This window comes from Epinephelus moara, chromosome 10 (genome assembly GCF_006386435.1).
Source record: "Epinephelus moara isolate mb chromosome 10, YSFRI_EMoa_1.0, whole genome shotgun sequence".
NCBI lineage: Eukaryota > Metazoa > Chordata > Actinopteri > Perciformes > Serranidae > Epinephelus > Epinephelus moara.
Genome location: NC_065515.1, coordinates 45,335,269 through 45,359,178, shown reverse-complemented (window position 1 = coordinate 45,359,178; position 23,910 = coordinate 45,335,269). Strand labels below are relative to the sequence as shown.

The 23,910-nt window shown below is 41.3% G+C and overlaps 1 protein-coding gene across 2 annotated transcripts in view; it reads right to left on the bottom strand.

Moving 5' to 3' along the window:
• The window catches only part of LOC126396248 (aquaporin-4-like), a 28,140-nt gene extending 8,085 nt beyond the window's left edge, over window positions 1-20,055 (bottom strand). The window contains exons 1-3 of one of the 2 annotated variants that reach the window (XM_050054184.1): window positions 20,018-20,055; window positions 7,282-7,738; window positions 6,378-6,542 (exon numbers count right to left, since the gene is read on the bottom strand). In XM_050054184.1, the coding sequence (XP_049910141.1) occupies window positions 6,378-6,542; window positions 7,282-7,738; window positions 20,018-20,052 (657 nt within the window). In that variant the 5' untranslated portion in view covers window positions 20,053-20,055. The remainder of the gene's footprint in view (window positions 1-6,377; window positions 6,543-7,281; window positions 7,739-20,017) is intronic. The other variant, XM_050054185.1, reaches the window with a different exon arrangement.
• Between the last annotated feature and the right edge of the window lie 3,855 nt (window positions 20,056-23,910).

Genomic DNA, 23,910 nt, shown 5'->3' with positions numbered 1-23,910 from the left:
ACTTATTTTTCATGGCACCATAAGAATAAAATTAAGGGAATTCATCAACTTTTTTACTAAGACAATGTAATGCACCTTCTTCCTTATCATGTTAGTTTATAATAATTTAAAATATTTAGTCTGGTCATTGCTTCTTAGGCTTTTCTTGAGTCAAAGAGATATCCTTTAAAATGCTTCATAAGAAAGACAAGAATGTAATCATGTAACAATAATGCTGTAATTTCTAAGGGGAGTCCAAACCACTATGGAGAAAACTGTCACAATTCATTGCGATTGATATCTACCCTCAATTTACATGACTTTGGAAAAAAAGTATTGTTTGGTTTCACTGAATATGACTGAATATAAACCTTACCAAGTGTGTTGCCCAAATATAACCACATGCTTTTGTTGACGAACTTAACCATGTGCGTTTCTTGTTGCCTTAACCTAACCATGTGCTGTAATTGTCAAAACGAAACTACATGCTTTTCTTGCATAAACCTAACCAAGTGCGTTTGCTGCCCAAATTTAACAACATGCTTTTGTTGCCTACAACTAACCACATGCTTTTGTTGCCTAAACCTAACAATGAACTTTTTTGCCCAAACTTAACCACATGCTTTTGTTGCCTGAAACTAAACGCATACTTTTGGTTCCTAAACTTAAGCACATGCTTTTGTTGCCTAAACCTAACTGTGGTTTTTGTTGCCGAAACTTAACCACATGCTTTTGTTTACTAAATCCTACCATGTTCTTTCGTTGCCTAAACTTAATTACTTCTTTTGTTGCCTTAAACTTAACCACATGCTTTTGTTGCCCAAACCTAACCATGTGCTGTTGTTGCCAAGACTTAACCACATGCTTTTATTGCCTAAACCTAACCATGTGCTTTTGTTGCCCAAACTAAACCACTTGCTTTTGTTGCCTGCACCAAACCATGTGCTTTTGGTGACCAAACCTAAGCACATGCCTTTGTTGCCTAATTCTTACCATGTGCTTTTGTTGCCAAATCTTAACTACATGCTTTTGTTGATGAAACCTAACCATGTGTCTTTGTTGCCTAAACCTAGCCATGTGCCTTTGTTGCCCAAAATTTACAACATGCTTTTGTTGCCTGATCCAAACCACATACTTTTGTTGCCAAGACCTAACCATGTTCTTTTGTTGCCCAAACGTATCCACATGCTTTTGTTGACGAAACCTAACCATGTGCTGTTGTTACCCAAACTTAACCAAATGCTTTTCTTGCCTAAACCTAAGCATGAGCCTTTGTTGCCCAAACGGAAAAACATATTGCCAAAACCTAACCATGTGCTTTTGTTGCCACAACTAGCAAAATGGTTTTGTTGACGAAACCTAACCATGTGCTGTTGTTGCCCAAACTTAACCACATATATTTGTTGCCTAAACCTAACCATGCACTTTTGTTGCCCAACCCTAACCACACGCGTTTGTTGCTTAAACCTACCCATGTGCTTTTGTTGCCTAAACCTAACCATATGCTTTTTTTTGCCCAAACCTAACCATATGCTTTTGTTGCCGAAACCTAACCATGTGCTTTTGTCAACCAAGCCTAACCACATGCTTTTGTTGCCCAATCCTAACCATGTGATTTTGTTACCTAAACCTAAGTGTGCTTTTGTTGCCCAATCTTAACCACATTAACCTAACCATGTGCCATTGTTACCAAAAAATTAACAACATGCTTTTGTAGCCTGATCCTAACCACATACTTTTCTTGCCTAAACCTTACCATATTCTTTTGTTGCCTAAACCTAATGATGCGCTTTTGTTGCCCAACCCTAATCACATGGTTTTGTTGCCTAACCCTAACCATGTGCCATTGTTGCCAAAAATTAACATGCTTTTGCTGCCTGATCCTAACCTCATACTTTTCTTGCCTAAACCTAACCATGTTCTTTTGTTGCCCAAACGTATCCACATGCTTTTGTTGCCGAAACCTAACCATGTGTTTTTGTTGCCCAAACTTAACCACATGCTTCTGTTGCCTTAACCTAACCTTGTGCTTTTGTTGCCCAAATTTATCCACATGCTTTTGTTGCCCAAACTTAACCACATGGTTTTGTTGCCCAAACCTAACCACATGCTTTTGTTGCCCAAACTTAATTACGTCCTTTTGTTGCTTAAACTTTACCATGTGCTTTTGTTGCCCAAACTGGTAAGATTTACAATAAGGTACACAAAATTAGAGTAGTTACTGAGGAACTAATGAGGAACTAATGAGTAGTTACTGAGGAACTAAGGTACACAAAATTAGAGTAGTTACTGAGGAATGAATGAGGAATGAATGAGGAACTAATGAGGAACGAATGAGTAGTTACTGAGGAACTAATGAGGAACGAATGGGGAACTAATGAAGAACTGAGGAACTAATGAGGAACTAATGATGAAGCTTAGCTTCACTACTTAACTACTCATTCGTTCCTCATTAGTTCTTCAGTAACTACTCTAATTTTGTGTACCTTAGTTCCTCAGTAACTACTCATTAGTTCCTCATTAGTTCCTCATAATCCTCTAATTTTGTGTACCTTATTATAAAATGTTACCCCCAAACTTATCCACATGCTTTCGTTGCCCAAACTTAACCACATGCTCTTGTTGTCTAAACCTAACCATGTGCTTTTTTTTGCCCAAACTTAACCACATGCTTTTGTTGCCCAAGCTTACCATGTGGTTTTGTTGCCCAAACTTAACCACATGCTTTTCTTGCCTAAACCTAACCATGTGTTTTTGTTGCCCAAACTTAACCACATGCTTCTGTTGCCTTAACCAAACCATGTGCTTTTGTTTCCCAGGCTAATCCACATGCTTTTGTTGCCCAAACCTAACCACATGCTTTTGTCTCCCAAACTTAACCACATGCTCTTGTTGCGTAAGCCTAACCATGTGCTTTTGTCTCCCAAACTTAACCACATGATTTTGTTGCCTAAACTTAACCACATGATTTTGTTGCCTAAACTTAACCATGCGCTTTTGTTGCCCAAACTTAACCACATGCTTTTGTCTCCCAAACTTAACCACATGCTCTTGTTGCGTAAGCCTAACCATGTGCTTTTGTCTCCCAAACTTAACCACATGATTTTGTTGCCTAAACTTAACCATGCGCTTTTGTTGCCCAAACTTAACCACATGCTTCTGTTGCCTTAGCCTAACCATGTGCTTTTGTTGCCCTAACCTAACCACATGATTTTGTTGCCTATACCTACCCATGTGCTTTTGTTGCCCAAACCTAACCATGTGCTTTTGTTGCCCAAACTTAACCACATGCTTTTGTTGCCCAAACCTAACCATGTGCTTGTGTTGCCCAAACTTAACCACATGCTTTTGTTGCCTAAACCTTTGCATGTGCTGTTGTTAGAACTAAGCCACATGCTTCTGTTGCCTAAACCTAACCCTAACCACATGCTTCTGTTGCCTTAACCTAACCTTGTGCTTTTGTTGCCCAAACTGGTAAGATTTACAATAAGGTAGACAAAATCAGAGTAGTTACTGAGGAACTAAGGTACACAAAATTAGAGTAGTTACTGAGGAACTAATGAGGAACAAATTGGGAACTAATGAGGAACTAATGATGAAGCTTAGCTTCACTACTTAACTACTCATTCGTTCCTCATTAGTTCTTCAGTAACTACTCTAATTTTGTGTACCTTAGTTCCTCAGTAACTACTCATTAGTTCCTCATTAGTTACTCATAATCCTCTAATTTTGTGTACCTAACCTAACCATGTGCTTTTGTTTCCGAGGCTTATCCACATGCTTTTGTTGCCCAAACTTAACCTCATGCTTTTGTCTCCCAAACTTAACCACATGCTCTTGTTGCGTAAGCCTAACCATGTGCTTTTGTTGCCCTAACCTGACCACATGATTTTGTTGCCTAAACTTAACCATGCGCTTTTGTTGCCCAAACTTAACCACATGCTTTTGTTGCCAAAACTTAAGTACATGCTTGTGTTGCCTATACCTAACCATGTGCTTTTGTTGCCAAAACTTAACTACATGCTTTGGTTGCCTAAACTTAATCATGTGCTTTTGTTACAGAAACCTAAAAATAAGCTTTTTTTGCTCAACCTTTACCATATGCTTTTGTTACCTGAACCTGACCACATGATTTTGTTGCCTTAACCTATGTGCTTTAGTTGCCAAAACATAACTACATAGTTTTGTTGCCTAAACCTAACCATGTGCTTTTGTTGACATCCCAACATTTGTTGCAGTGTCCCAGAATATCAACAGCAGGATGATACTTTGTAGACATTCAAGTCCACTGACAAAGTGGCGATATGTAATGACTTGGGATGGGACAGTGTTGAAACTTTTTAGTTCAGGTAAGAGAAAGATTATGGTTTAACACTACAACCGCCAAGGGGTCATTTTTACCCCCTGCCATTTTCAAATGCTTGTAACTTTGTCACAATAAAACCAAAAAAACATCTCTCAGTTCCTTACTGGCGCCACTCATAATGTAACAACAGCTCATAATGTAATAATGGCTCATATTGTGAGAAAAAGTGTTGCATTATCATCATTTTTAGGTCAAAACTGCACACACTGACAACGAGAGTGCACTTAAGGGCAGAGGTCTGTGTTTGTGTTTGACTATGATTTGTTTATAGATGGCGCGACAGTAACCAACTCAAAAGCCAGCTGGAGAAGAGGGTGGATTAGGGAAGAAGGAGGGGGACTGTAGTTCATGTAGTTAAAAGAGCATTTCCTTTGTTTACTATTGCTACAATAAATGCAGGACACAATAACTTCTACAATAAAAACACATTTAAGATTGGTCTTTTCAAAAAAGTAAGTGAACACTCTCTCCTTCCATACAACCTAGTGAAGACCTTCCAGTCAAAATGTTGCTGTTATTTTATTGTTGGTCTTAATGCCAATTTAATAAAGACTTGTAATAAGCATTGTTTTCCTACTACTTACGTTAAATACATGATAGCAGCGTAACATATTCATTCAATTTACTTTATTTTGGAACTTGTGCAAGAATGAGAAGAGCGTTTTAGAACCATGTAATAACAATGGACCAGCTCAAAAGTTCTTAAAATGTAAACACAGCCTGACAGGACATCCAAGTAAAAACATAAGTCCAAATAAATTTAACTAAACAATATGCATAAATAATACATAACCATAAATCATAGTTGCCAACAAAAATCAAGTCCAGGGGGCTCCATTTGTCAGTGACTGTGCCAGTGTTCACTCAGATCAAGGCTTAACAAGTGAATGGGATTTAAAAAAAAAAAAAAAACTTTACTTCTTCCAATGAATGTCTTTAATATGGACCCATCCAAAGGATATATGTTTAGTCACGATCCAGGCTGTAATCCACCTGGCATTTTGGCTGAAGAGCTGCCTGATATTGGACGCAAGGCCACTATTGCGTCCAGCCACTCTGTATAACCTACTAATACTTATGCAGCAGTCTTCATCCGTCATAATATTTAAACTTTCCACCAACTGCTTACCTGGAACAATCAGACAGTGGAAGTGAGCATGGCATTCTCAAAGGCCCAAAATACCTAACACGGGTGCCACCTAGTGGCTCAACTTTATACATCTTACATAATAAAATGTGAGAATGCAATTACGATTAAATAATTCTTGGTTTCACCAGTTTAGTTTACTATGCGCTGAAACCCATGCCGTTTGCTTAATTTGCACCTTTAAGATGTAAAAATGATGGCAGCAGTTTTCTCACAATGTGAGCCATTATTACATTATGAATTGTTATTACATTATGAACTGTTATTACATTATGTGCAAAGCCGTTATTATGTTATGTGCTCATGATTTTATTACATTATGAGCCGATTATTACATTATGAACTTTTATTACATTTAAGTTATTACATTATGAGCCGTTATTACATTATGAGCCATTACAAGTGCACTCTCGTTGTCAGTGTGTGCAGTTTTGACCTAAAAATGATGATAATGCAACACTTTTTCTCACAATATGAGCCATTATTACATTATGAGCTGTTATTACATTATGAGCGGCGCCAGTAAGGCCCATAATGTAATAAGTTATTACATTATTACATTATGCACAAAGCTGTTACTACGTTATACGCTCATGATTTTATTACATTATGAGCCGATTATTACATTATGAACTTTTATTACATTTCTGTTATTACATTATGAAGCGTTATTACATTATGAGCCATTATTACATTATGAGTTGCTACAACATTCATAATGCGTAAGGCAAGAGATGCCGTCAAGTGTGATTGCTGTATGAGAGCAGTGTTTTGACCCATTTATGATGAATGGATGTGATACTGAGCTCCCTTTGTAATTCTACATTATTATATTATTCTGTTTATTCATTCATTGGAAGAGCTGGGCAAGTGTTGTGTACTTACAGCAAACAGGTGACCAATACACACAGACAGGCCAATAGCCAAAGCAGATGAACCCTTGAGGTCACTGCGTTTGTTGTCACAAGTGGCAAACACAGTGAAGACCAACTGAAAGGTGATGAAGAGTTCTACAACCAATGCGTTTCCCACAGAAATGCTCATATTTACCTGTGATGGAAACACAACAGCAGCAAAGAAATACATCATCAGATTTCAGTAACTCATACCTTGCATTAAAATGTGATCTGTATATAAATATAAGACATGGAGGACACATTGCTATTTCACTGTATTGCAGTCCATTTAATCTAAGCGGACCTTGCCTGAAGGCAGTCTGTGTGATTGGATGTCAGCAAGGTCAGTGGGTTCATAGGTCACCTAATTAAATTCTTGAAGTGATACATTTACTAGAAATTGTAAGGGTTAGGGTGGAGGCTGATGGTGTGATAGTAGCATTTCATTAGTTTAGTAACTATTTAAATTGTCAGTGAGTCCATCTATTTATGTTATGTTATGTTATGTTAAATTGTGTTATCTCCCTGTATTTATTATGTTTCAGTTACTACATCTTAATTATTCATTTATTATTGAGGTGAAGTTATAAGCATTTTCACCAGCATTTTTCTGGCCTAACACTAACCTGCTGACTTGTGAGTCTGATATCCTCCAGCTGCTCTGGTAAAGACATAACCTTCAGATAGTTTTTTTGTGCTAAACACTACTTTCAGGATTAGAAAATCAGAATTGATCCTGTGATCTCTGCTGATGTTAGATGAAAACTAGATTAACTGAGATTATTTTCTTGGAATTACCTTTGAGACAGCAAAGTATTGTGAGAAGTCCTGTGGCAATAATTACTGTGAAACAAGCAGTGAACAATTAACTAATTAAAAAAAAAAGGACAAACCGTGGTGATGCCCATGCTACCCCTAACAGAGGCTGGGGTGATGCCATACAAAATGGCAGCCCCCACTATGGCTCCGGTACACTGGGCCAGCAGGAAGAAGACAGCTTTAGCCAGACTGAGCTTTCTGGTCACCACCATGGCTGCTGTGACTGCGGGGTTGATATGAGCACCACTGATGTGGCTGAAGCACTGCACCATGGTGGCAATAGTCAGACCAAAGCAGAGTGAGATGAGTACCAGGTCAGGGGGATGGGGATCCTTCTCAACAGCCCCCCAGTTGATGGTTGACCCAAGGCTGAGCAGGACAAATAGCAGCATGGCGAAGAACTCAGCACCCACACAGCGCCAGAACTCCTGAGTCCAGATGCCCTTGAAGGCAGTCATTATTTTGTCTTGAGGGCAGCAGGATGGAGACCAGAACTGAAAGTGTGGTGTGCAGCAAGTGAAGCAGCACCTCCTGGAAGGTATGAAAGGGAGGGCAAAGATCAATAAAGGGGGGGAAAAAAGGTATGAGGGAGGATTATAATCACTAAATTAAGAAAGAAATCACAGTTGTCTTCCACATCTAGTGTTGATAGAGTAACACTGTGTATGTATGTTTATATGTTATGTGTTAGATACAAAAGAGGCAGAACTATGCTGCAATGGCATTGTGCCACACCCTGAAGGTGTTTAAGCATGCAGAAGCAATGCTCTGGCTCTATAACTGACATTCCACCGGACGCAATAGCATTAGCGTCAGCTATTGGACTTCTACATGACTACTTTTAATCCCTGCATACGCCCCCCTCAGGAAAACTGCTCTTACCATTACAAAGACTGTCAAGACTTGGCTGAATGGTGTCTCTCAGCAGCTGCAGGACTGCTTTGACAGGACCGACTGGGACGTTTTTGAACACCCAGACTTGGAGATGTTCACAGACAGTGTTTTATGTTACATTAAGAACTGCATAGACACTGTCACAGTGGACAAGCACACCCGGATCTACCCCAACCAGAAGCCCTGGATGACCCAGGAGGTCCAGGACAGCAACAACAGCAGGCAGGTGTGGCAAGGTGTCCAGCATCTCACCAACTACAGAACCAACCTCAGAGCTGCTGAAGGGGATGCTGCGCTGGCAGACAAGCTGAACCTCTTCTTTGCCTGCTTTGAGGTGGAGCAACCAGAGGCAGCCACACTACCCTCCACGGTCCACAGCAGCCCCTCAGCGTCAGCACCGCCTCCCCCCAGGGCTGTGTGCTGAGCCCCTTGCTCTACACCCTCTACACCAATGACTGCTCCCCCGCCCACCTCAACAACACCATTATCAAGTTCATGGACGACACCATTGTGGAGGGCTGATCTCTGGGGGGGGATGAGTCCGCCTACAGGCAGTTGACAGTGTGGTGCAAGGAGAATAACCTGCTCCTTAACACCTCAATAACCAAGGAGCTGGTAATAGACATCAGGAAAAAGAAAACGGACATTCCACCACTACTCAGTAGCGGGAACTGTGTGGAGAGGGTGCTGACTTTCGCTTCCTGGGAGTCCACATTGAGGAGGACTTCACCTGGAGCAAGAAAACCTCTGAGCTGCTGAAAAAGGCCCAGCAGAGACTGTACTTCCTGAGGGTGCTCAGGGGGAACAACATCACCCAGAGACAGCTGGTGTCCTTTTATCGATGCTCTATTGAGAGCATCCTGACATACTGTATGTGTGTGTGGTACACCAGCTGCACAGTGACTCAGAGGAAAAAGCTCCAGAGGATCATAAACACAACTCAGAAGATCGTCGGCTGCCCTCTCCTCTCTCTGGAAGAACTGCACAGTTCCTGTTGTTTCAGAAAAGCCTGGAACATTATAAAGGACACTTCACACCCTGGTTATTCCCTGTTTGAACTGTTGCCATCAGGCAGACGGTATAGACAAACAGATTCAGAAACAGCTTCTACCCATTGCAATAACTTCACTTAACAAAGCAAGAAGGCAATAAAAGGTGTTTAGTGCAAAAAGGGACTGTGCAAATGACAGAGGAGAGAATTTATGCTGTGAGTAGTTTTTATTTATTTATTTTTTAGCTGTCTTCTTTTTAATGCTGCTTATGGTTTTATATGATATAGTTTTATGAGTTGATGCCCTGACAAGGTGGCACAATTTTGTTGTACATGTGACAATGACAAATAAATGATATTCCACTCTATATTCTATTCTACTTTTGACAGAGTGTTTATATTTTAAAGGAGTTATATGTAAGAAATCTAAAGCAAATAGTCGTAAAATCATCCTAATATGTCACAGAGACGAAGGACTAATGTTCATATAACATACTGATCTCATGGACAACAATAGTACAGCCAGAATATTCGCATTTAGAAAACATTTTTACAGTCCGCAAATCATGTTTATGTTTTGAATTTAAGTTTTGGCCTGTTGCGCCACCCACCGCCGTCTACCAGTCACGCAGTCAGTAGAGTCTCAACATCAGTTACAGTTACGACTGAGCTACAGCAGCACGGCAAGCAGCAATAGCAGTGTCCCGGTACATAGCATTAGCAGCCGTCTCCTCCTAAGCTGTATCCTGGCAGCAGCGTTAGCAGCAGAGAAGCCGGACTTGCTTGAACGGTTCGCTGGAAAACCGAAGATCAAGGACACGGCGACGCGGCCCTGCCATGGCAGCCGCCCGTGGGCAAACAAATCAGTCTCCAGCGTGCCGCTGTCCAGCAACCTCGAATCTGTAGGGGGGGGGGCGCGGACACGAGTCGCGGCAGTATTTTGAATTTGAGTGCAGTAACCGTTTTGGTCACATTTTTACATACAGCGCCTTTAAATAAGGGGCAACCTCAGAGAATTGAAGCCAGTGCAGAAGTATATGTATGCACCACAAAAGCACAAGATTAACTTAAATGACAGGAGACTTAATGTAACAGCGGCATTACCCATTCTTAAGGGGTCCTGATTTCACATCTAGATTTAAAACCTTCATTGCCGTTATCATTTGCTACACTCTCATTTCCAGATCATTCATTAGAACTAATACATACAAAATGCATAGAGAGTGGGAGAGACAGAGGGTGAGAGGATGCCTATAACTCATATTTTTCCCTGAGGTCGAGGAACCTTAAAGGGCCAGTGTGTAATATTTGGCATGGTTTATTGTCAAATCTGAATCTGAATCTGAATATTCTACCCATTAATATGTTTATATAAGTGTATAATCACTATAAAGTAAAATTCGTTTGGTTTTCGTAGCCTTATAATTATGCTTTTATATATATACATATATATATAGCAAGGGCCTTGCTTTAGAGAGGTCGCCATCTTGCGCCGCCATGTATGTACGGCAGCCCGAGCGGACAATCCAGCCAGAGAGTGTTAGTAGTTCGTCGATAGAGAGTAGTGAAAAGATTTTTTTAGTTATAAAGTTTGCGAATAGACCACACATCACGCAACAGGAGAGAATGAACCCGAACCGTCATCTGCGAGGAAAAGAAGACGCAAAGAGTGGCAAAGAAAACGGGACAAGCGGCGGCAGAGAATAAACATCGGTGATGTTTTTCAGCGATGGAGGGGGTTCATGAAGGACAAAGGGCTTCAATCCGACGCTGAAGTGGCATGTTTTCTGTTGGACAGGTAAACTACTAAAAAAAAAATGCTACTATTTGTCAGCACGTAGTATAATAGCGTTACGTGTTGGACTCGACAAATAGGGAGTGAGGAGGAGAGTTCGTAACGTTACATCATCTCCAGGTAGAGCAATTACTGTAAAACACTTGCGAAAATTTTAGTCTTATGTCAAAGGCATAACAGGCATAACATCCTCCCCTCCTCCTCTTCCTGCACCTCTTCCTCTCCCTCGTCTTCCTCCTCTCCCTCTCCCTCGTCTTCCTCTTCTCCCTCTCCCTCGTCTTCCTCTTCTCCCTCTCCCTCTCCCTCCTCTCCCTCCTCTCCCTGTCTCCTGTGGAAAATCACTCTGCAAACGCATATTATAATATGTAACGTTAACGGTTATCCTACCAACCTTTGCCACACTGTGCCATGACTTTATTTAGCATTACTGCGCTAATGTTTGCTCGTGTTACCAAAACAATTAGGAATAAAACACTCCTAACCTCTCACTGATGACCTATAACATATCGTAATATGGTTTAGATCTTCACCTCATTGCTCGTTGCTTCGAATATGTTACCGGCAGAGACGCTGCTCTCTGTCGCGGACGACGCCATTTTTCCAAAGTGTTTTGGTCATTGGAGGCCACCGTAACTTTGCCGACAGGAGGGGTGAGCACAGGCAAGCGAGCGAGCGAGCGAGCTCTGCAATCTAGAATCTAAACGCTACATGTCACTGTTTTCAACTCATTTTACACACTGGCCCTTTAATCCAGGCCTGTACATAATCAAATAAACATTCAAACTCGGGACCATTCAAGATAAATGCCCCATTAACCATTACGATAATTACTGATCATGATCTTTTCATTTAGATATTTGAATTATTTGAATTATTCCCACAGTTTGCCACATATTAATATCACATCAATTGTTAATCTTACAACAAAAGAAGGTTAAAGGTTTAAGTTTACAATAAGACACAGGAACATCACCACGGTTCACGGATTTCATGTGTGTGATTCACATGATCCTGCCTGTCTCTTTCATCTTGAGCCTCAGACTGGATTTATTCTAGATTATAGCTGCTTCTTTGTCCCTTCGATTTAAGTGGGAACAGTGTTATACCATCACCATGTACCTGTCAGATGCTCTGGCCTCACGTGAAGTGTGTCCAAAATGCAACTCTGTTGCCTAAGTTAAGTAATGAGTCAAGACATCCTACTGCTGTGATCCCCCACACAGAGCAGCTGAGCTGACCCTCTGTCTCTGAGGTTTGTAATGTCTTGCATTGTCTGCTCAGTGTCACAGTGTGTGTGTTAGTGAGCTGTGGCAGCATGGCGGTTTAAAATGAGGAAAGATCAGGGCAAGATGTGCTGAGATCACCAAAATATTATAAAACAACTTGGGCCCCGTTTCCCAGAGCCTTCGTAGCGCTACGTGCATCTTAAGGTCTCCCTTAAGTTTACGGGCTGTTTCCCAGAGTCTCCTTAGTGAAGATATATCTTCTGGAAGGTATATCTTAAGAAGCGCGGTCTGAACCACTCGTAAGCTATTCCTTAGTGATGCGCTCCATTCATCCTGTCACAGTTTTAGCTTTATTAGGCCAAAATTATGCTTTTTAAATGGACAGTTGCAGTATAATTCACATCTAGACTCCTTGTGCAAATTCTATCATTAGTTTAAAATTAACTTCATGAAAAATAATAATGAATATTGAATATTATGAATATATAAGTTTATTTATTTATTTATTTACTCATTCATTCATTTATTTAATGGAGGTAATTAACTGAGGATATGTTTTTTCTGACGCGGCTGCAGGCTGTACCCTACCACTATATACTGAATATCTGACAGATACTTGACAAATTGATCAAATTGAAATCTAATGAGGCCGGCTGGAAACTAATCACGTGGGTGGCACCAAGTATATAGGCGATCAAGCACGTCGCCTGTGTTTGCTTCATTGTAGACAGGATTATGGCTGCATTACAGCGTATCATTGCGCTCAATCAACTGAACCAAAGGCGTCACCGTCCACGGCATCCCACCTCTCATACATGGGGCTCTGCAGGCACCTCTCAAGCAGGGGGTTCGTGTGGAACGGGGGGAGAGCCAGAGCACGAGGAACTTCAGGGTGGCCAGGCCCCCCACGGCAGGGGATTGGGGGGTGGACGGACATCAATGCCCCCCATGATGCCTTAGTAGGCACTCCTCTGGGGTGAGGGTGGGAGCAGCCCTGGGTCCACCACTGGTTTTGGCAGCCTCTCGGCGAACTGCCGCCCCTTGCCTTTTGGCCAAACTGGCAGAGTCTTGCCACTTCTTCCGGACCACGGCCCACTGTCTGGGTGGACCAGAGCCGGAGGCAGCCATTTTTTGGGCAATGTTGGCCCACTCAGCAGCCTTTGCCTTGTTAGAATTGCCGTTGCGAAAGCATCTGAACAACACACTCCTGTTGCGCCCCACCTCATCCAGTATCACCTTCAGTTCTTCCTTTGTGAAGGTCGCTACCCTCTTGCGCCATTCTTTCTCAGCCATTCTGTCACAATGTCGCGCAATGTGCAGCTACCCATGAGCTTATATAGGCTACATGAACCAATCCCAGTGTGCAATACATTAAATTGGTAATCGCATGCACCTGCAATTAATTACAGCACACACACACACACACACACACACAATGAAACGTGGATATGCTGCTACTACAGGTGCCTGTAGTAATAACAGATTTGCAGTCTGTACATTGACAAAGACACAAACTGGCATTGAACTGCAATGATGGAAAAAGAGAGACAGACACGTAAGCTGTTATAAATGTTTCAATAACAAATGCATTATTGGCGAGCAGCAATCACATTTCTCTGCTTCATTCTTAGTCTCCTTGTTTATAACGGGATGCGCATGTAAGTCATTTTTTAATGTGATATGCTTCAGACGTAACACACACAAAACACTCGTCTGAACGGAAATTTCGTTTTAAAACGCTGCTTTTAAAAATACCCGTGTAGCCTATGTGTGGACGAGGCTTCAAATAGATGAGCAGATGTTCTGTAAAAGGCATATCCTCATTATGATATAATATTTGGTGGAGGTACAATTATTATGGCAATACTTTTTTTATATTACGTCATTTATTTACCTTTATATGAGATCAATCAATGCATGCAGCATTGATTAATACACTTTAAGCACCGTGGTGAAGGACAGCTCCAACTTCCAATGTATCTTAGCAGCTCTCCTTACGAGCACCCGCTAAGGGACAGTTTGGGAAACACTCATAGGAAAAGAAGTTCCTTAGCTAAGGTATATCTCAGAGACCTTCGTAGAGCGCTAAGGTACATCGCAACTGGGAAAGGGGGCCTTGACTGGTACGCTGCTTCACACCCAGCCAACACAACACGATACCGTACGCCATTCAGTCTGGAGGACTTAGAGGGATTCATTGATCACTGCTAGTACCAGTGCGCAATCTGCCTGAAACTTCACAAGCTCATTAAGAGTCTAGGCCTGGACATGTGACATGAGTTTTGTCAATGGGTGTGGCTAAATGGTATGACCACGCCCCTTAATGAGCAGCCCCCGCCGCATGTTTCAACGACATGCACGAAAATCGGTACATACCTGTATCATGCCCAGATACACAAAAAAGTCTCTAAGACCCATTGCCTAAACCCAACAGGAACTCGGCCATTTTGAATTTCGTGGTCATTTTTGGCGTTTCACACATGTTGTGATTTAACGAACTTGTCCTACAGATTTAATTAGATTGGCTCCAAACTTGGTTTATGTGAGCCTGACTATGTTGTGACCAAATGTTATAACAGGATCTGCCCAATGTTGAATGGCACGCCCGCTGCGGAGCGTTGAATTTTGAGGTCTCGCCATGAAAAACGAAATTGCTATAACTTTGGTGTAAATGGTCCCATCTCCACCAAACTTCACATGATTCATATTAGTTTTACCCTGACAACATTTATGGGACCATATTTCCTGATGCTCAGCGCGCCACCTAGTGGCGACAGGAAGTAGGTCTTTTCAAACACTTATCTTTTGATTTACCTAAAATTAAAATGCTGTGGTCAATATTTGATGTAGAAAAACATGACGTATCATTAGTGTATTCTCCAGCTCCCTCTAGTGTAAAGAGGAAGTGGTACAAAATATGAAAAAGGCCATTCCAGTGCCCCCATTTTATGAAGGATATGCCATCTCACTCCTGTGTGCTATGTCTGACTGTGACAGGAGTAAACGGCCGTGTCAGCCAGCGTCCTGCCAGCACCCCCGAGTTGCATAAAGGTGTGAGGGCCCGTTCATCGCTGCTTGCAGCTTTAATTATTATAATTATTATTATTGATGTGATCCCTCAAAGTTTAGGATTACGATGGCACTGCTCAGCTGGCGACTTGCTTTCCTGCTCTAGTAATCTGGCGTGTTTCGTGTGTTTTAGTGTGTTTGTGTACCCCTCAACTGGATTCTAAGCAGCATGTGGATGTTTTTGCGTAAGCAAATTTTATTGTTTATTGGACTGATCGGACTGTGTTTGTTGCAAACACCTGGCACGTGGGACGCTGTCAGCATGGCACACCGGCGTAATGTGGAAAAGCCAGTGACTTACACTCGGAATACACTCATGTCTCTCCGGACCGCAACGGCCCTGGCAGGCCGAGTGACACCCAGCCCCGGACTACTTGACAACATACCGGATGATCTGAAACGACTGGCAGGATGAATCGAGAGGTGGACCGGGTCGACAGCTCCCAGCTGCGGCAACCCCTGCAGACCTACAGCCCAGAGGAGGAAGCGAGGCAGACAGGGAGGCATCTGGAGGAGACTCCGATCACGGGGTTCCAGACCGGCACTACCTGCTATAATCCTGGCTAAGGTGCGTTCTATTCAGAACAAAATGGATGAGATATGGGCATATACGAGGTATGCTTTTGAATTCCGAGAGGGTGCACTCCTCTGCTTCACTGAAACTTGGCTGCAGGCGGATGCCCCAGACTCACTTTTTGACATTGACGGCTTCTCACTCATAAGAGCAGACAGGAACGAAAGTTTGTGTATATGTAAATTAGAGGTGGTGCCGTCAATTTTCTGTCAAGCTGTCAAGTTGTAACAGTGACTTTGAACTGCTGGCCATTGGATTGAGACCATTCTACCTCCCTCGGGAATTTGGCTGTTTGTTGTTACATAAACATAAACATCAGTAATGCCTACCAATCCAGAAGCAAACCACCTATCTCAAACTCTGACCACAATGTGTTGTATCTCATCCCCACCTACCGGACCAAACTAAAAAGCAGTAAACCTCTGGATAAGGTGGTAAGGCACTGGACACAGGACAGCAAAGAGGCGCTGGGAGCCTGCTTTGACTGCACTGAAGAGCTGAGGGAGAGCACATTGGACTCAGCATGCTCAGTCACAACTGACTACATCAACTTCTGTGTTGAGTCTATCATCCCAACAAAAACAATCAAAGTGTACCCCAACAACAAATCTTACATAACCAAAGACATTAAACAAGAAATGAATCAGAGGAAAATAGACTTCAAAAATAAGGACAAATCGGACCTACTAAAGAGGGGCAAGGAGGTGAGAGACAAAATCAGGAAATCAGGAAGGCAAAGGTCACTCACAGGAGACATCTAGAGGAGTCTTTTAAGGCAGACAACCCCAGGGAAATGTGGGAAACTATGAAAAACATGGCAGGTATGCCTCTGCTATAGAGCTGAACATTTTTTTTCACCAGGTTTGAGACCTCTGGGACTGTAGAGAGTTGGAGTGATGTGCTGAAATCAGTGTTCACACAGCCTGATGACAGAGTGGAAATCACAGTAGGACAGGTGGCCGATGCATTTAAAAACCTCCCATATAATCCCACTCCCTAAGAAAACATGTCCCAAAGAGTATAACGACTATCGACCTGTGGCTCTTACCTCTGTACTATTGAAATCACTGGAAAAAATCATCTCCCATCTGCTTTCTCAGTCAATTCAGGATAAATTAGACCCCTACCAGTTTGCTTACAAGCGCAAGCGCAGTACTGAAGATGCAGTAGCCACCCTCACGCATCTGGTCTCAAAGCATCTGGATACAACAAAAAGCAGACCCTATGCCAGAGTACTGTTTACTGACTTCTCCTCAGCATTTAACACAATCAAACCGGACTTACTGCTTACCAAAATGCACCAGTTAGAGATAAATCCATGTCTCATTCATTGGTACAACTCTTCCTCACTAACAGACAACAGTTGGTCAAAATCAACAACACATTCTCCCCCCCACTCACAACCAGTACTGGCGCTCCGCAAGGCTGTGCCAGCTCACCACTGTTATTCATCATCTACACCAATGACTGCATCATCAGCATGACCAATCAATATCTGATCAAATTCTCGGATGACACAGCACTGGTGGCATTGATGACGGAGGGGGACAAACCAGACCCCTATTTTGATAGTGTGAACACAGTGGTCCAATGGTGTAGCCAGAATGCCCTCATCTTAAACTCCACCAAAACAGAGGAGGTCATTTTTGGATCCACACAGTTCACACCAGCCCCGGTCATCATTCATAACAAATCCATAAAGCAGTCCTCATACTTTAGATATTTGGGAGTGTATGTGGACAGCGCTCTCTCCTGGTCACATCATGTGGATCACGTATGCAGCAAGGTACAGCAGAGAATCTACTTTCTGAGAAGACTTAGATCTTTTGGAGTCAGCAGGGAGATTCTCCACCTCTTCTTCTGCTCCACAATCCACAGCATCCTGCTATGTTTTGTACATTTATACCTACTCAAGCTCTGTATGTCACCCTATTCTCTCTTTCTGTCCTTGTGTTTGTGTATATACACCCTTTTTGTTTGTTTGTTTTTTGTTTTTGTTTAATTTGTGTTTACTTGTTTTGTACCTGAAAAGTCACCACTGTGTGAATTTTGCACCAATTAAAAAAAAGAAAAGAAAAAAAAAAACGCTATTGACGCAGAAAGTAGTGATGTTACCACCATGCTACTGAGAAATGCAGAAAAAAATTGTAACATTGCTACTCGTAGTGACGCTACTGCCCAACACTGCTGAGATATGTTACTGGTTACACTGAAGATTCAGGATTTGCTCACAAAATATAACAATTAAAATATGATGTATTCATTAAACTATCCAGCATTATATAAGAATTGAATAGTCCACCATGAGCAGATGTTGAGAAAATGTACTTTGTGCTGATAATGCCTCTTTTCACTCTTCACTTTAAGTAAGTAATGCAGCAGCCTAAATAAATAAAAAAAAATAGAGCAAAGATAACATACCTTACATTTTACTTAAGAGACTACTCTCTAATCTAATACAAGTTCAGGCAGTTCTCACAAATCTTTTTTGTGTGTTTTCTTACTTAAAGCAATGCACCCAAATCATACATATCCCACGTATATAATAATAATAATTTTAAAAAAAATTCGTAGCATATCATACAAACCGTTGTATAGAATACATTGACAAGTTACATCATTCTAATTTCAACAGCATCAGAACTAATTAAAATATAGACTTGGTCTCAGAAATTATTTTCACACCTGAAAATCAGTGTTTTGCCTGTAAAATCGCCACACTTCTTCACACAACTGTGAAATTTCAGAAGCAAGATCAGGAAAGAGGTGGCCATCTGATAAAAATGTATTATGACTCATACGTCATTTCTTCTTGGTGAAAGTGGTGCTCTTACAACTATCCCATTGTTACAACTATCCCTGGTCTCCCCTTGTAGCTGCAGGTGGTCAGGTAACCTGCATCTTTCCTTTATGGCATCAGTAAAGGCAGGGTCATATCCAAAAGGTCAGATAAGAGCATCACCTTAAAGTCAACAAAAGTATAAAATAATCATGTGAGGTATGATATAACCCACCAAAGTTTTTCCTTTTGTTAAGTTAAATCACAGATAAATTCAAACAGCAATGTTTTATCATGGCTGTCGCTTCAACCTGTTGCAGCCCATGGTCAAACTTTCTAAATATATATCCACCTGAAGACGGGTCCATGTCATTGGTCCGACAGCCCATTGGTTCGACATCCCATTAGTCCGACTGTCCGCGGTGCTGAACGGCTCGCGGCGGCCGTATGGTGCGCCGCGACCGGCTCTGGGTCAGCTGGGAAAGGCTTGAGGCGGAGCAGGCTCACGGCTTATGTGTTTGTCACTTTCTTTTTCATTTTAACCCACACCATGACCTTTTCCTGACCCTAACCAAGTGGTTTTTGTGCCTAAACCTAACCAGACCTTAACCACAGGGCATCATGATGATTTCGGAACGGACTTCGGAACAATGGGTTTAATATGGTCGGAACAATGGGCTGTCGGACCAATGGGCAGTTCCCCCTGAGGACTACATATAAATAAATAGCAAATAAATACCATCAACATAAGAATAGACCTGAGACAGCAGAAAACGAAACAAAAGTCTAAGTCTGTTTCTTCTTAAGATCGTCAATAACAAGACAAAATAACCAAACTATACTTTATATGTATCACAACTTCCAGTTTTCAAACCGCACAGTAATCTATGTTTGTTTTTCTCATCACGTCTATTTTTAATTGTTCTGATGGATTATTATTATGGTGCAGATAGTCACTCACGGTTCTAAACTGCGGCATCAATGCAAATTATTGTCCAGAAAAAAAAATAAAAATCAAACAAACAAACAAAAACAAAACAATGAAAGAATGTGAGCCACCATACCACTACCATTCAGTCACAATATACAAACCACCCGTCACAACAATCAAATCCAAAAATCCCTAAAGCCAAGCCATTAAAACTAAGTTTGTAAACATGCAAAAAAAAATCATATTAATATATTTGTCGATGAAGATTCTCAGTCATTTAGAACTGAAGAAGCTTCTTGGATGAGAGGCGAAACGTCTTCAAGAAACGCAAGCAAGTCCAGTTGCCTACGATATAGCACTTACCATATTAATATAATATTAAGATATTATAAGATTACGTCTCAATTTTATGACAGAAAGTGTTTCTTAGTAGGGCAATTTGCCCAATATCATATAGGCTCATAATATCACTTAGCTCAGTCACAATACCAACCCGACCCACAACTTTCCGTAGCTCCCCAGCTCCTGTGCATCTTTAAGCATGTACTCACCTTATGTGTTCCAGAGCCCCGCCACTCTCCGTCATGACTCCACCAGCCTCTGTGGATGTTTCTGTCTTTTATAGCGGTGGCCGGCCATGGGTTGGGGGCGGGAGGGAGACCTGCTTTATCCCGGTCTATCAAAAATTGGATCTGATGAGAGGAAAAGAACCATCCGAAAAATAAAATGACTGTGGGGTAACTCAGCTCATACTCAAAGGGAATACTTTTAAAAAACAGTTACTGGTCAGATCAATGCAATGAGAAATGTCACAGCTTAGCTGTGGGCATTAGTTATTATTGCCGAGCTTAAACCAATGAATGAAAAAAAAAGGCTTGGAGTCCAGTTCTGTGGTAGTTCTGTAGTGAACCAAAATGAAATTGAAATTTGGGGGCAGCTGTGGCTCAGAGGGAAGAGCAGGTTGTCCACCAATGGGCGGTTTGATTCCCAGCTCCTCCAGTTTGCATGTCAAAGTATCTTTGAGCAAGATACTGAACCCTGAACTGCTCCTGACTGAGTAGCGGGCGGCACCTTGTATGGTAGCATCAGCCACCAGTGTGTGAATGTGTGTGTGAATGTATTAATGTGACTTGCCGTGTAAAAATCACTTTGAGTGGTCAGAAAAGGCACTATACAAGTGCAGGTCAATTTACCAATTAAAATCTTAAAAACAATTAATAAATAAATGAACTAAATACATTGGAAAATATGTAATTGGATTAAAAAAAAGGATCACAATTTAACAGAAAATGTATCCTATAAGTCCAACCCAAAATGTTATTCAAAAACACTGACAGCTGTATAATGACAAATGGTGTTCAGTTCTCTGAAGGTTTGTGTTGGCTGAAGAATGTTCCAGTCAGAGGGAGCAGCTCACACAAAAGCTTTTTTAAAACTGGCTGAATAAATCAGTATAAACTGGACTTTGTGTAAATAAAAAAAAAAAAAAAAATACAGTCGGAGCTCCCTGAGGCCCCTCTCATCCCTTAATGGTGCAAAATGGTTTAGTCTGCCCCAGCACTAAATGCAGCTAGAGCCAGGTGAATGACTGCTAATGCTACTGGAGTACCAACAGACACGTCTTTCTCCAGCAAAGGGAAATCAGAATTCAGAAAGTAAACTGTTACAGTAAACTGATACACTGTTGAAACACAAGGCTGCCAATGTTTATACTTCTTCATGCAAACTGACAGAGCAGCCCTCCCCCATCACATAACACACACACACACACACACACACACACACACCATCTCTCTTATGTAAGTATTACACAATATCAGTTTACAGACATGCAGTGCTGGCAGAAATATGGGAGTGAGTTGATGAGCACAAAAACGTAATTTAGGAAAATAAATAAATAAATACAAAATCTTGGGACAATGGTACCCCTGTCCAAAACAAAGGCTTATGTAACCTGTCTAGTGACACACTAAGTTGTTCTCTGTCTATTTTTATCATATATCAGAGAACAGTAGCATAGTACTTTTCTTTTCTGTGGTGTGATTTCACAAGATTGAATGTGTTTCATTTTGATAAGGCAACAAAAAGTGTGAAATCCTGTAAAATGTGCTTTTTTAAATGTGTGTAATAATGTGTTAAAACATAGTTAAGTAAACATTAAGTTATTACGCTCATTAATTAGATTTGTAATCTGAAAATAATGGAAAAAGTCTGCATAGAAGCAGTGTTAATGCCAAATATCTTAATCATTAACTTTATCTTATTGATTAACTATAGAATAAAGCATGAAATGTAGATCTGACAACTCCTCTTGGATGGATGGATGCAGGTTCCTTGTGATCAGTAAAGAGTTTACCATTTTTAATAGACTTAGTTTTTTTGGCATGTTTAATTTGTTATTATAACTACTTAATTACACTTCCTTACACAATGGACTTAATGCTGTTTATGAGCCCTCTTCACATTAACAAGAATACAATTCTAGTTATATAGCATGAGCCAAGGATGATACTGCAGCATGAGGAATAAAAGGCAGTCCTGGGCACCAAGAGAGGATAAAACATTCCTGTATTTTCCCTTCCCACTCCTCAGATGGTTATCTGTATTTTGGGATAACCAGCCCTCAAGCTGATTCAAGAGCAGCTAGTTGGACTGCCTGTTGTGTTGCTTGTAACTTGTGATATTTCTGCAGTTTGTATTTGCAGCAAAGATGATGTGAGAAGCCATCAGTGCTGATAAGATACAGGTCATTTAAACCAGGACAGGCCCAAAGCAGTCTGGCCTGACTGTGACCATGAGTAGTGGCAACATGCTGTATGTGGTGGAGGGGCATTGTAAGGATTCGTGTAGAGACTCCTGCAAGTTGTAAAATGTCTAGAACAAGTGGAGAGGACTCAGAAGGGTGATTTCACCAACCAGAAGCTGTAAAGAGGGCGTAAAGAAACAAGCCACTCAGTTGAGTCTACTGGTCTAACCTTGGTTCACTGCAAGACGTTTTGACAGTGACACTGGACAGGTTGAAATAAAATTTGCTCTGCATGTTATGGTGTCCAGAGGATGATACATAATGATTTTTGATGAGAAGTAATACAAAACTTTCCTATTAAGATTGGATTATTTATTTTGTAAATGAAGTGTTTATTGTTTCTTTGACTCATGGTTTGTAATGAGCACCTTGTTTGCATTTCAAATTTATTCAGGTGTCCTCACAACAAGAGTGCCTTGTTTAATGTAAGCAGCGGTGAATAGTATCTTCTGACAGTAGTAAACACAAATAGTTTTGGATCCAAAGTTCAGTCTTTATTTGTCATATGAACAACAATTCCAGTGAAGTAGTATTTGTTCTCAGATTTCCACCAAAACTGCTATTACAGAACCTATAAAAAGAGAATCACAAAAGAAAAATGAGAATCTAAGACAGTGTTTTCATGAAATAGTACAGAAATACAAAATGAGTACTTTGGTAGACTGGTGTACATATATATGTATATATATACATATATATATATATATGTATATATGTATATACTGTATATGTATATGGAGAGATGTAACCAGGTAGTGACAATAAAAAGAGGGAGATAGTCAAACTGCTACATTTGTTTTATGTTAAGAGGCAACATGTTTTTGAGGGAAGCATTACATTAATCTACTGCACAGTAGTCAAAGTTCTGGACTGTGACAGCAGAGACCAGGGTTTAAATCCTGACTCCCGTCTGTAATTATGTTAAGGCTCTGTGTTCTGTGCTGTATCATAGTTGTACCTAGGACTGCACTCTGCTGGACAGAGACCTCAGATGTTGTACCTGGAATCTGCTGGAGCCACTCTCTCAGTTTATGGGTCACAGCCCCAAGTTCTCAGATTAGCACTGGCACCGCTGTTGCCTTTACTCCCCACATCTTTTCTAGCTCCTCTTTAGGCCCTTGGTCTTTTGCCAGCTGTTTGTCGATCAACACAATGCCTGGTTGGTTAGCCTTTACCAGTTTGTCAGTCTGGATCTGGAAGTCCCAAAGGCTCTTAGCTGGGTCATTCTCAACCACCTTAGGAAGTGTCTTCCATTCTGACCTTGGGCCTTCCAGTCCGTTCTCAGTGCAGATGTTCCTGTACATTATGCCAGCCACTTAGTTATGGCGTTCCATGTATGCTGTATGCTGTTCCATGTATGCTTGATCCCCGTCTCCAGTGTACTAGCAGAGAACCTGTAGAACCGAATCAGCAAAAAACACACCGGGCTACACAGCCTCTGTACCTGAGCAGCTGAAGCTGCGGCTCGCACCCTCGACACACAGACACACAGACGGTGCTTCTGCATGCCAGCCAAACGTGTGCGCAACTGTGAGAAATAAATATGTGAGGTGTACGCTGCTTTTCTATCTTTTTTTATCCTTTTCTTTCTTTATTTCTGTCAGCGACATATACTCCTAACACAGGACGGGTTGTTTT